At 39.9% G+C, this 13572-nt stretch overlaps 1 protein-coding gene across 1 annotated transcript in view; it reads left to right on the top strand.

The window, feature by feature from the left end:
* VRK2 (VRK serine/threonine kinase 2) overlaps positions 1-13572 on the top strand; it is a 36435-nt gene that overhangs the window by 14819 nt on the left and 8044 nt on the right. The window contains exons 7-9 of the mRNA XM_029083520.1: positions 7886-8006; positions 10579-10634; positions 12420-12601. Of these exons, the coding sequence (XP_028939353.1) occupies positions 7886-8006; positions 10579-10634; positions 12420-12601 (359 nt within the window). The remainder of the gene's footprint in view (positions 1-7885; positions 8007-10578; positions 10635-12419; positions 12602-13572) is intronic.

The following is a 13572-nucleotide window of genomic DNA, read 5'->3' as shown; positions in this document are numbered from 1 at the left end:
GTACCAAGTGAGGTGGGGGGCTCTTCTGAAAAGCGTTTAAAGACTGTTTCACTGCTGGCAAAATAAAGCTGCATAGACAGCCTTCATTCTGGTGGTACCCAGTTTTTCAGGGTGGAATATTTATGTCAATGCTTTTGGAATATAATTCCAATTTTTTAATGTTATTTAATATAAATGAGGTCTTTTCCAGAGGGCATTTCCTGAGTGTATGTAGCAACATAAACATATCTCAAACCTCAAAACCCCTGAATAGTATCAGTTGCTGTATTCATAGAATCATAGAATGGTTTGGGTTGGAAGGAACCTTAAAGATCATCCAGTTCCAACCTCCCTGCCATTAGCAGGGACACCTTCCACTAGACCAGATTGCTCAAAGCTTAATCCAGCCTGGCTTTGAAAACTTCCAAGGGGGCATCCACAGCTTCTCTGGGCAACCTGTTCCAGTGTCTCACCACCCTCACAGCAAAGAATTTCTCCCCAATATCTAATCTAAACCTGCCCTCTTCCAGTTTAAAGCCATTACCCCTTGTTCTGTCACTACCCGCCTTTGTAAAAAGTCCCTCCCCATCTTTCTTGTAGCCCCTCTTGTATTGAGCTAGACAAATTAGAACATTCTGCCTTGCTCTGCCTTCATTCAGAGAGTACCTGCCTGAAGATATACAGTGTTTTGAGGTACATGCTGAAACTTAAAACAAAATTATGATTTTGTGGCTTTCAAAAGCGCCTCTTGGCAATGCTTAAAGATTATAACCTCCTTGCATAAAGCCAATCAGATGTAATGACTTCCCACTAATTCAAATCAACACTGGTGTTTCCCTAGTTGAATTGAGAGATTAACCCAGCTGCATGCCTGTTTATTCCCCAAGCTCTCTGTGGAGTTCATTAGGTGTGGAGGTTTTGCAGTCCACTGAGATCCAGAGAGTTTCCTACCAGCAGCCACTGCGTGGTAACACTTCTGTGTGGTAGAATTAGTCCGTGTTCTTCTGAGAGCCTCTGGTAAGGGCTGAGTGAGCCGCCCCTGCCATTCCTGTGGCAGCTGGTGGTGAATCGCTGCCTTCAAGTAAGTTATTTTCATAGAGATTCATCGATTCATATTTGAGTGCATGCTGGTGTACACTGATGGTGCTGGTGGCTTTGACTTGGTGCTGGAACTGAAGGGGAATTCCTCCTGAGCTGGGAAAGGCTGGGAGCATCTCTTGGTGCTGATTTTGTCTTTAGTTTTGCACAGCTCACCTGTGCTGCGCCCAGTGTCTGTGGGCTCCACAGCCTGGCTCTTCCGCACTGCAGTGCTGCCTGGGGGATTTCTGCACTTGTTTGGTTTGAGTGTTTCATTGCAAGCATTTCAATGCAAGTATTCATTACAACCTCAGTTACATCCCCTGTCTAAGTCTAGACTTCACTTTGAATCTCAATTCAGGGCCCAAGTTGGGCTTTGCCACAGGATCTCACCCACACCACCAGCACTCCTGTGTTGGATGGCCGGATCTCATTGCATGTGGGGCTTTTAAATTTAAAACCCTTTTCTTCTGATGCAGCTGTGTTGTTAGTTTTAGCATAGTATTTGAGTCTATTCATTGCATTCATTTTTAAAGACCGTACTGTATAAACAGTATTACCTTTTTGTTTGTTGATTGATAATTAAAGAGAATTATATCTGCACTCGATGTACATTTAAAAAATTGTTACATAGTTAGTGTTAAAAAGTAATATTTGGATCAATGCCTCCTATGGATTTTTGTAGATTTTCTACTCACTGAGGCATGCAGTCAATACCTAATTTCTCTGGAGATATACTGCGCTTAACATATTGAGTTTTTTTTAAATACTCCAGTCCTATGCATTGAGTGCATAAGGCCAGTTTTAATTTGCTCTCATTGATGAACATAAGAGTACGAACTGTCTATGTTGAATTCCCTCCAGCATGTATTGCTGTTTGCCATGGCTTTCAAGATAACTCTCCTCTTCCTTTTAAAGTTTCTCAGTAACTATGAGCAGTTTTGCCATCTCTGGCATTGTGTAGAGGGCCTACGCTATTTTGTAGCTGGTTTCATCGAGAGGTCTGTCCAAATGCTTGTACGCTGTGTTTGCACAGGGCCACGCAGGCATCGGGCTGATTGTAAGGAAAGCTCTGCAGTTCTTGTTCTTATTTTCCCCACTGGTCTGTCAGAACTGGTGCTGTTTGATATTAAAAACATAGCTCAATGCTTGTCCGCTTTCCCTTTTCTTTTACATGCAGGGGTTGACTAGAATGTACGCAAGGTTCATTTAGTGAGGAAGGATGTACAAGAATATAAACACCTCTGCCTGGAAACGTACTTTTGCTGAGCCCACATGGCTTCCAGAGAACAGAGCTCTAAATGGCTCTGGATCAAGAGGTTTAGTTGGCATCTGTCCATGTATAGTTAGGAATCAGAGGGAGCCTGCTGAATTTTTTCTTTATTTTTTTTTCTTGTTCAAATGAATTATTGATTTGCTGCAGTTTGGTATGTGTTTCCCAAAGACTGTGTGCAGGACAAACTGTAAATCCTAAAAATAAAAGGAAAATATAACTGATCTGGTGAAAAATAGGTGCAACTTCACAGTGTGAAATAAATAAAAAGATGTTTTAGTTTCTGCATGTTGAATTAGAAATATGTGCCCAGCAGAAGAGGGAGCAGGAGGTCATTGTGAGTGAAAGAAGAGTTGGGCTTTAGCAAGGAGAAAATTGAATAGGTTCATATAAGCACCTCTGTAAGCTTACACTGTCCTGCCGAGGATGTCCAGAAGCAGCAAAAATAAGATGATGAGCATCGCAACTTCCCAGCCCAACTGGTGAGTGTGGCTGGGAATTGGCTGTTTAATTTTGGCTCTCGTTCTCTACATGAGAATTCAGAAAGTTACTGACTCTCGCAGCTACCTGTCAGCCCCTCACCTTTGCGATTTTTTTTTCTGCCACGCAGATGTAAAAGAAGAGTAAAAATTCCTGTCCCCACTCTGCTGTCACACGTTCTCCTTACTGCAAGCTTGGAACCTTTTACTTCCAACCAGGTATCTGCACCTCTTGCCACCACCATTTTATCTCCCACCTACATCTCGTGATGAAGTTCCCTTGCATATTCCAACCTTCCCACTATGTAAACCTCTCCCCACCAAATCAGGACCCCAGCCCTCTTCCTTTCATCACATCCCATTCCACCAATCCTGATGATAACTGACTCTCCATGTTCAGAGGAGAATCCTGCTGCTGGCTACACTCTTCTATTATGGCAGCAGCAGAGCAAGTGCAAAAACGAGGAGAGTCTGCAGTTCGATCCTGCTGGTCAGTGGACACGTGTAACTGCTTGTTTGGAGGTTGCTGTGCACGTGACTGCACGTTAGGCTGTTGTAATTGTCCAGGAAAGCTCTGCTATTTTGAAGAGGTTTGAGGATCACTGTCCTGCAAGACCTGCTGGCTCACAGCGTGCTCATGAGCTTGGCCACGGCAGGACAGCGGCAGTAATGTGGCTGCTTTTGTGCGTCTCGGAGCGAGTTATCTGACGCCTGTGCTGGGGCTGCGTCCTGTGACTGACAGGACAGTGCTGATGTGCGGGCTGGTCCCCAGCTGTGCTGCTGCCTTTGAGGGGACCTGAGCCCTCAGGACTGTGAGGCCAGTATTTGTCAGCACGGCACCCCTGTGACCACCCAAGGAGAGGTCAGTGCTGGGAGTCAGGGCTGTATCCTCCCTGTGAACGACTGCAGGAGCTCCTGCCAGCTGTGCAGTACACTCTGTGCCCATCCCCATCGTCCGGATGGCCGGTTGAGTGTATGGCTGTAGGAGCTGAGTTTAGGAGAGACCACAGCTGGCACAGGAAGAGTTGCTGGGTGCCACGTCCCAGACTGAGTTCTCTGGAAGAGTTGTGATCCAATTGTGGTGACCCCATGATTGCACTGGATTTATTTTTCTGTCCAGCGTTCCATGGTGGTGGTTATTGTCAGTGAGTGCTTCAGCAGCGTGCCAAGCTAACGGTGCAGAACTGTACAAGGGGGGAGGGGAGATTGTTCTCAGTCCTGGCTGGCAGTTGCCCTACATGAGACTGGATAACTCTGTACAGAGTGGCCTCCAAGCATCAAACTTTTTAAATTTAACTATATTTATCTAACCTTTTTCCTGCAGCCACCCACTCTACAGGTAGTTACTATCCTGCTGCAGTGAACTCCTCAAACTGACCAGTACCCTGGGGAACCAAGACTTCATAATTAGCTTTTTTGGCTTTTCCTTTCTCCTGCCCCTAATATAGGCACTGATTTTTGGCAAGTCTTATATTTGTCTGGCTTTTTTATCATCTCAACCTTGAGATAAAAAGTTGTATCACTTTTAGTTTATTTATTAAAACTTTGCGATGATACATTTTAAACATAATTGTATTTATCCATGGTCATGTTAACACTCCTTTCCTTTATGGGCTTTTGGATTAATGGCTGTGGTATGAATTATATTTGTTTGTGAATTAACATGAAATTTTATGCTCTAAAGCCAGTGAGAATTGGAGGTTCCGCCACATATAGATGCAATATGAGCAACTAAAATGATCCTTTTTATGAAAAGCTTCCAATCTAAAGAAACACTTAATGGTGAAATTCTAATGTAACAGTGCTAATTAAAAATAATAGAAGAACATTTATTCTGTCACTTGTTAGCCTCCTAAATCTTTGCAAAAGGCTTGAGAAAGTTAGCTTCAAAAGGGCCATAGAGGAAAACTCCCATTTTCACATGGGTTTCAGATGTGTTCTTGGGAGCAGTGTAGTTTTCAGAGCGTATTGTGGCTGGTGTGATATCATTTATGTTCTATTTTGAAATAGTAATCTGAATATAAATTAGGGCTCAGATAGCTGCCAAATCCAGTATACAGAGATACATGATATATTTTCTTCTCAGGGTGAATTGCTTCAGTTATGTTATTCTGAGTTATTGTTGAACCCTGTGCCCGCATGTTTAGTAAATGTTTGTGGTGTATATAAAACTGATTCTGATTTCATTGACATGGTTGTTAATTCATTAACTTCAGTGGAGTTGTTCCTGATTTATCTTGGCAGGAGTGAGGACAGAATCAGGCCTTAAATCTTCAAATTAAAAAATTAAACTATAAAAATATTGTGAAATAAAATCTCGCCAACATGTTCCCATTAAATAGTATTTCATATGAGACTAAAATAATAATAAAAAAATTCCTGGTTAATAGAAAAGCAGAAATAAAATACCTATTAAAAATGAAAGAAAAAAACCCCCTAACTTTTCAGTCTACAGAGAAGTAACAGAACTTGATTTAAATAAGTACTATTTTGAATGTCTACTCTTGTAACAGTGACAAGTTATCAAGCACAAACATTTTATTTTTGCATGGCTATCACATTTAAAATGAAGCCAGATTGACTACTCTCAGTTGACATTTATCAAGAATTCTTGTAAACTCCACTTGTATTAGCAGATTATTTTTTTTTAAAGTAAACATATAGTTGAAATATATGTATTACTGCTTTATTTGAGTTTAAAAATCTGATTATTCCACTGTACATAGATAATATGAATTCATTAAAGATTAGTTAGTTGAATAGTTTTTTTATAACGATCTAAATGATTTAAAAAGTTGTGGAAGTTAGCATCTCTAATACTGAACTTATAAAGGAGCAGAAAGAATAAGCTAATACAGTAAAATAATTAGACATTGACATTTTCACGTGGTTCTACGAAAACCGCATGTAAATGTCTGTCTGTAGTAACACTTGCAGTGACCTGGGAGGTGGCGATATGGAAGTTTATGGTCTCTGTAAGACACATCTCCTTTTATTTTTTTAGTGATGTATGGCTTGCTTACGTGTACCTTTTTTTTTTTTTCCTTCCCCTAGCTGACTCCTGTGGCTTTAGGAAGTTATTAGTAAAGTCTTACTTGCACACATCTCCCTGATTGCGATGGCTTTGCCCTAGTGTTAGTCAGGAGTTGGCTGGATGATCTGCATGTGAGTGAGAAGGTAATTAGTCATGGCCAAACTGTTAACAGCGAAGTAAACTTTACTCTCTGGGGACTGTTTTGTCAGAAAACAAGTTATCTTAGGTTACCTTCTGAAATCTGATTGATTTAGCATTATTTACTAATTCATATCAATTAGTCTCTCCGTGGAAAAAAGTGGTTCATTGTAATTGTGACAATTTTTCTCAAAAGGCCACTTTCTATAGCCCATTTTACACAAACAGGTGCCAGAAGAGCTTTGTGTGAAAATTAGAGTATCTACAATCAGAAATCCTGGTTTATATGGTTATAATTTGGAATTGCCATAATGGAAAAAGGAGTTGTGAACACATGTGTCTGAATGGAATTGTTCCACAGTTAACAGGAGATTTATGGCTGAAGAAATCACTACAGAACAGCAAGTGGTAGAGATTGTGTTTTTATTTTAATGTGAGAGCCAAGTCTTGCATTAGGACGTTGCTGAATCTAGTGCAGAAAATAAACGACACCCAAGGGGTAGCATGGCAGTCTGTTAGATTGAAGGGCCTTTAATAATCCCATAGTCTAATAGCAGTTAAGATAGAGAATGTATAAGAACTAATCTCCTGCTTTTACAATAATGTGTGTACGGGAACAAGAAACAGTTATGGCGTGTTGGCACCGTAGCTTTTAGCAGATGACTTTTTAAATTAACAGATAAGTTTGCTGAGTGACTTTCTGGAATTTATTTAATGAAAGCTCATAAAATACGATATCTGTTTACAGCTGGATTAACAGCACTGTGCTCAACTACTAGTCTTCACGCTAGACAAAAAGTACTGAACAAATCCAAAACCTTTCATTCCTGGAAAGTTCAAATTTATTTTGGAAAAGCATAAATTTAACTTCTGCATCTGTCTTTCTTTAATCATGATTAACAGTTTCTGGTTTTGCAGATTCCTTGTGGTCTTGACTTGCAAACTATAGACTGCAAGTCAAATGTGTGCAAAGAAATATTGCAGCAGTCCTGCTTGTTAAGTTTTTTTCAAGTTTGGCTTCCTCTGAATAACAGCACACAATAGCAATTCTATTAGTATTGGACTTTCTTCTCCCCTCTTTCTCTCGGAAAAGTCAATGTATAGATTAACTTCAATTACCTGTTTCTCTGCCTAGATGATGTTTGGGGATGGGGTTAATTTTTGATTGAGTTATAACTACTGTATTTGTATTCTGTAGTTAGTGTATCTGTTTGGGGTGTGCGGGGTGAGAGTGAATCGTTCCTGAAATAACTTCCTTTTTGGAAGCAGTAGTGGTAAGTTTACACAGGACTTGCTAAACAGCAAGTGTGTTTTAGTTTGTGCTGTGACTCTCTAAACAAACAGTTCATGGTACTTGTAAGCAACTTTGGTGTGTAAATGTACACTAGATGGCAGTTTTGTCATATCTTCCAAGTTCAAATAGCTCTGTAGGAGAACAGGAAAGGCCATCAGTGTTTAGTCTGCACTCGCAGGGTCCCTGCATGACCAGTGTGGACCCCATGGACTTCCTGGAACATGTGTTAGCAATTTAGCAGCAGACATTTATTTCTTTGTTTTACTGCTTGGCTCTTTGAGAAAGTGTTGGTACTCAGTTATGGGCTGTCTGGATCATGTCAGAGGCCATGGGGATCAAGTCCATGTGACAGGCCAGACTGAGGAAGGATGAAGTTGGAGGAGGTGAGGAAACTGACCCTTACTTCAACAGTAACAAGTCACTGCCTGTCTGTGGACTGTGGCCAAATGCCGGGGCGTTTTAGGTCTAATACAGCTGAATAAACAAAACACTTTACCCATTTGGCTTTTTCATATTTCATCAACACTAGTTCTGTCAAAGTCTTTTCTATTTCCTAAGAAGTGATTCTTATTCTTCTTTCCTCCCCACCCCCTTCTTCTCTCCCCTTTTAGCCCCATCCAGACGAGGTGACCTTGAAATCCTCGGCTACTGCATGGTGCAGTGGTTATGTGGGAAGCTGCCCTGGGAACAGAACCTGAAGGACCCTGTAGCTGTCCAGACTGCGAAAACAAAGTAAAAATAAAACAACACACACATGTGCACACACATGCCACCCTGGAACCCTGCAACATCCTCATCACTTAAGAAAGGATGTCTGAAAAAGCCAGCTTTACATCCTGGAGAATAACACCTTACGAGAAAGCGAAAAAATTGTCACTAATTAAGAGATGTTAGAAGCAGTTAAAAATGTGAACTCTATGTGCATATATACCCTCTTCCACATGTTTATGTACTGCTGTAGAGATATGATAAATTCAAATGCACAGTACATAACTGTTTTGTCTGCTGGGTGTTTTTAGTACTCTCTTTTAAAGAAGAAAACATTTGTGAATCAGTGAAGGCCTTACTGCACATGCGGAAAGTTGTTGTGTGTTTCTGTTAAACGTCACGGGTGCTTTGTAGAGACTATAGTGCAAACATCTCTTGGAAGTTTTTCCACATGTGCATTCAATTTATTTAACTTTCTATATGATACTATTTTTCAGATGTTTTTATGTACGCTTTTAATGTTATATAAGCCTACTGATGTTACAAACAATTAAATACCAAAATACTAAAGAATTTGATTAAAATCTTTCCTTTGTCCCAGCATGACTCATTTAGAGCTTACTCAAGCAACAGTGTATTAGTGTTTTTTTTTTTTTTTCTCTGCTTTCACAGTTGGAACTTGAGAGAGTTAATTGCATGTGGTACAGTGTAGCCTGTAGAAGGTTAGACAGAGGAGTAGTTACCCATAAATGTAACGGCACAATTGGAGAAGGCAGCAAACTTTTAAGTAGGGCAAGTCACAACAGAGGTACACAATAGGGATAGCTGATCCACAGAAATCAATCTGCAAATTCAGTGTGGCATCGGCTCTCAGCAGAGAAAAAGGTTAGCCTGCAGACTGTGGATAATACAGATTGCATCTGTAAATGTTGACATCCTATGTTATGTTTAATATTTCTCCTTTAGAAGTTCTGATCATTACACAACCCCCTGCAAGGTAACACTTATACAATTCAATGTTAAATCAATTTAATCAATCAAGCTGCTTCACTAATTCTTCCCTTTGCAGTTAACCCTTATATTGCTAGCATTTCCAGCATGCCAAGCAGATACTTCGAGGAAACACACAGAAAACGATGCAGATTCCATTTACCTGAAATATCCTATTAGTCTAATGAATTATGTTCTTGCTATGAGGTAACTTGCCCAGGTCGTCCCCCTTTAGTTATCTTAATTTTCAGTGCCTATACTGTTTTCAAAGGCCAGAAATAGATATCTAGATATATGTGCATATCCAGTTGCTTATAAGTTAACAAGTGCGTTACCAGCACAGTTGAATCACTTTGGAGCATGCCAGAGTCCTTTGCTGCAGAGTCTGCGTGATGGTGAGGAAGAAGAGGCTGGGCCTGCGAAGTGGTGCGTGGTTGAAAGGCAAGAGCCAGAACAGGACCTCAAATTCTTGTTTACCAGGTGTCTCATCCTCTCCTCCCTTCACTACAAGTTCTTAGTCTGTCCTCCCAGTAACGCTGGGGCAATGAGGCAACTGTGCCAAAGCCTTGGGCAGTGGTGAGCGGATATTTAGGGACTGCTGGTGTGTTTGAGTTTAGAAATGTTCACGCCATGCCATAATCGGATGGAAGAGAGGCTTGCTTTGAATTAGAATTTAAGCTAGATTACAGGAAAATATTTATGTTTAAATGTTTCATTTCCCCAAAATTGAACCCCCTATTTCTGATACTAAGCAACAAATTACTGAATTGAAGGTTACTAGCCTATATACCCCAACTTTATGCATTTGAGAACACTTTCTGTTACTGATTGGTGGACCTTTATGGCTCCTTTAAACAAACAAACAAAAAGGGATCCCTTAAAAGTGTTAGCAGCTAGACTGAACAGATTTCACTTACTTGGGGCAAGGGGGCTTGTGCAGCTGCAGGTTCCTGCAGGTGCTTGGAGATCATTGCGGTTCATGCCCGCACAAAGATGAGAGCTGGTGTTACTTCATCTGTTTTTAGGATATGATTGATTCTGAGCTCCAGTGTCCTTTGCTATTTGTTTCTGGATGGACAGAAAGTACATCTGTGGCCCTGCCCTTCAGTTTATGAAGTGCACAGGACTTAAGGTCGTTTAATCTCCCTCTCCCCTTTTGGCCCAGCCGTGCCTGCTTCTACTTTTGACAGGCATCACCCAGCTGCCCCTGAGCTACATGGCAGAAAGAACCTCATGCCAAATGACTAGTAGGCAGACCAGGACTGCTTCTTAAATTCCAAAATGCAAATACAAATCAAAACAGCATTTCAGCTCAAAGCATTTTTCTTTTTCTTTCTAGAAAGCTTAAAACATCTGCAAAGAAAAACTTAATGTTACAGTGCTCTCTTAGCTGTAAGCTGGATCTTGCTGAAATCAGCAGTCTCCAAAGAGTTAAAAAATATAGCTGATAAGAGGAGATTTTGTTTTAAAAGAAGTACTGTGAATCATTAGCTATCCCGGAGGTCCCCTCCCTTTGGAATTGAGACTTGCTGTCTTCCTAAATCCCAAATGAAAAATCACCTGCTCCAAAACCACATTAAATTGTTGCACTCTCATGTTGTTTCAGACTTATGGATGAGCTCCCAGATTCACTGATGGAATGGGATTCTTCTGGAAGCAGCTGTATGTACCATATAGCTCTTTAGTCTGTTACAAAAAATACTTAACTGTCTTAGTCTATCTGGGGGAAGCGATATAAAAGTAAAAGTAATACAAACTTAACAAAGCCTTCAATTTAATATCTTAAATGTAATTGGTAACTTTGCACTTTAAGGCAGATGCCTTCAGCAGGCCTGAGTCCGTGCAGTATTACCAGGCTCTGGCCTTCAGGCAAAATATAGGGTGCAAGCAGAAGTCATCCTAATGGGACCCCTTGAAATCAAGCCTGCGTGAACCACTCTTATACCTACCTATCCAACAGGAGAATTCAGCCTGCAGGATCTGTATTTAGCTGATAACACAGTAGTTATTATATATTTATATATATATATAACTTATTGTTAGAATATATGTCACGCTCACTAATTCAGGGTGCAATTTAATCGAACTAATATTTCTGACTTTAGTGGAACTGAATCAGGCCCTTTGTGCACAAGCTTATTATATTTTAAGCATTTTTAGCACAAAGGCTTGTTTACTGCAAGGGGAGAAGGTAAATTTCTGGATGCTGTCAGATGCTGGTCACTCTGCAATAAATGATTCCCGATGCTTACTGATACAGGATACTCGGGATGCTTAATGCTTTTATTGCAGGAACTCCCTTTTTCCTGCTGCTTTCCTGCATTGTTTCGTAAACAAATACAAAGTAGATCATATAGACACTGAAGGCTAAATTTTCAACCTCAGTGTGTGATGGTACAGAAATCTTGATCAGTCCCATGTGTGTTTTGTGCCATAGAGGGACTTAAAGGATCTTAGCCATGTGTAATCCAGGGTGTTAGGAAGCAGTGACTATCTTAGAAACAGAGGTAGCTGTTAGTATGGAAATAGTAAGCAACTGTCTACAAAAGGTTTATTGCTTAGAATTCAGAGTTTGAAAAAGCAAATGAATGGATGGTTTGCCTTGTTGTATGTTTCTTCCTTCACTGAAGGAAACTCCCTCAAAGGTCAGTATCTATTTTTGATTTATTCACTTATTTTCATAACATTTCTGTATTTGAATCACTGGAATGCATCATATATTACATATAATATATTCATGGTATGTATACATATTTAGTAAATCTTTACTTCTGGGATTTTACCAGATGCTGATATCTGGTGTCATACTCCAGTTATAGGATACACTTGGGTCTTCAACTGAAAGAAAAGTTTGATCCCCTCCCCATATGTTTTTCCTAGTAGCATTATTTCTGCCCATTCAATGGTTTCCCTGTTTCTAGAACCACAAAATAATGCTGCTGTTAGACTGTTTTAGGATCTCAAAAACAGAATCTGTCCAAGTACTAGAAGTAAAAAAGAAAAAGTTGCTTTTTTTCCAAAGCATTCGAAGTATAATATCTATACAGGTTGTTAAAATAGTGTTGTTGAGAGTAGTTAGTGTTTAAAGGGGTATTATGTTCTATCAAATATTAAAAAATATATATTTTACACAGAACTATCAGTGTTTGTCAACAGAGTATTTTGATTAATTTTGATACTTAGATAGCTTTTGGTACTATACAAATTAGTGCATGTGCATAATGAGACATAGCACTTAAAGAGTTAGCTTGTTTATCCAGGTCTGTCTTTTCCCTTTCTTGTTTTGAAAAGACAAGATATTGTCAGTTCTGTGTTTTGAGTGTGTCTTCAGCTGAACTGGCATCATCTTGTTTGGCAATGTAGGATTGGCATCCATTTTGGAATTAAATTCTTTTTGAAGTTCTAGGTCTACACCAAGTGAAATTTACATTAAAATATGCTCCACAGGTGAAATATCCAAGTTTTTGGCATGTGTTTATGGCTTAGCTTATGATGAAAAGCCAAAGTATCAAGTGCTCAAGAAAATCCTGCTGGACAGACTAGAGTCAAGTGGAACTCGCTACGATGGCCCTCTGGAATTTTCTGCTGCAGCATGCACGCAGAATCACTGTGCTGGGAAAGTGTCAAAAGTAAGTAAGACTGTTCTGGGATTATTTCTGACATCTCCTGCCTGCTCGTTGCCTTTTCTCTTGCAGAAGAGGAAATAGTTTAAGATCTCAAAATGAGACTGACACAGCAGTTCTTTTGCCTTAAATACACCATGTTTGTTAATTCCTGTTTCCACTGGCTTTGCTAAAAAGTGGGATGTCAACCCTTAAGGAGGAAGAACTGTCATGAGTCCTTTTGACCTACAGCCTCTCACTTCAAAGCGGTAGGTCTGAGGAGAATGATTTACTTTCAGGATAATAGGGAAGTCAAGGACTTTGTTCACTAACATCTTGAAGACAAGCCTGAATGCCAGGTTTTTCCTTCGTTCCAGATTAAAAGCAAAGTTACCTTTATTAGAGAAAGCATTTAATTCGTTTTCTCACTTTCAAACTGTTCTTTGTCATTTGCCTTTATACTCCTGTAGCCACTAATGTGGAAAAGGTATTATTCTGGGATTTAACTGTGTTATTGGTATGCAGTGCTATGTGATGCACTAACACAGAATTTTAAAACTGACAGCTATTGTGTTATATTTTCCTTTTGTACTTTCAAGTCTGAAACTATACAGTTAATAAAACCATGTTTTAATAAGTGGAGATTGAGGTAATTAGCAGTCTTACTGGACTTGCTGTGAAATGTCAGTCCCATCATACCTCTGCCTCGAAACTCCCCGTATGCAAAAGCCCTGTTTCTGTCTCTGCTGCGTGTGCAATAAGGCAGGGTCAGGCTACCATTCATTTTTAATATTTCTAGTGAACTTTGGACCATCACAAGTGTACGTGAGCCAAGAATGCAGGATGCAAACTAATGTGACTGATAGGCTGCTGGATGAATGGTGATTCAAGTATCAGTGCACAGATGGTTCTGATTTGCTGAGTTTTGTAGCTGCTGCAACTGAAGACATAAAATATCCTTCTAGTCATAAATTAGCTCTTTGGAAGCAAAACCTTGG

This window comes from Antrostomus carolinensis, unplaced genomic scaffold (genome assembly GCF_000700745.2).
Source record: "Antrostomus carolinensis isolate BGI_N321 unplaced genomic scaffold, ASM70074v2 scaffold38220, whole genome shotgun sequence".
Lineage (NCBI taxonomy): Eukaryota > Metazoa > Chordata > Aves > Caprimulgiformes > Caprimulgidae > Antrostomus > Antrostomus carolinensis.
Note: the sequence above shows the minus strand (reverse complement) of the source record. Positions and strands in the feature narration are given on the sequence as shown.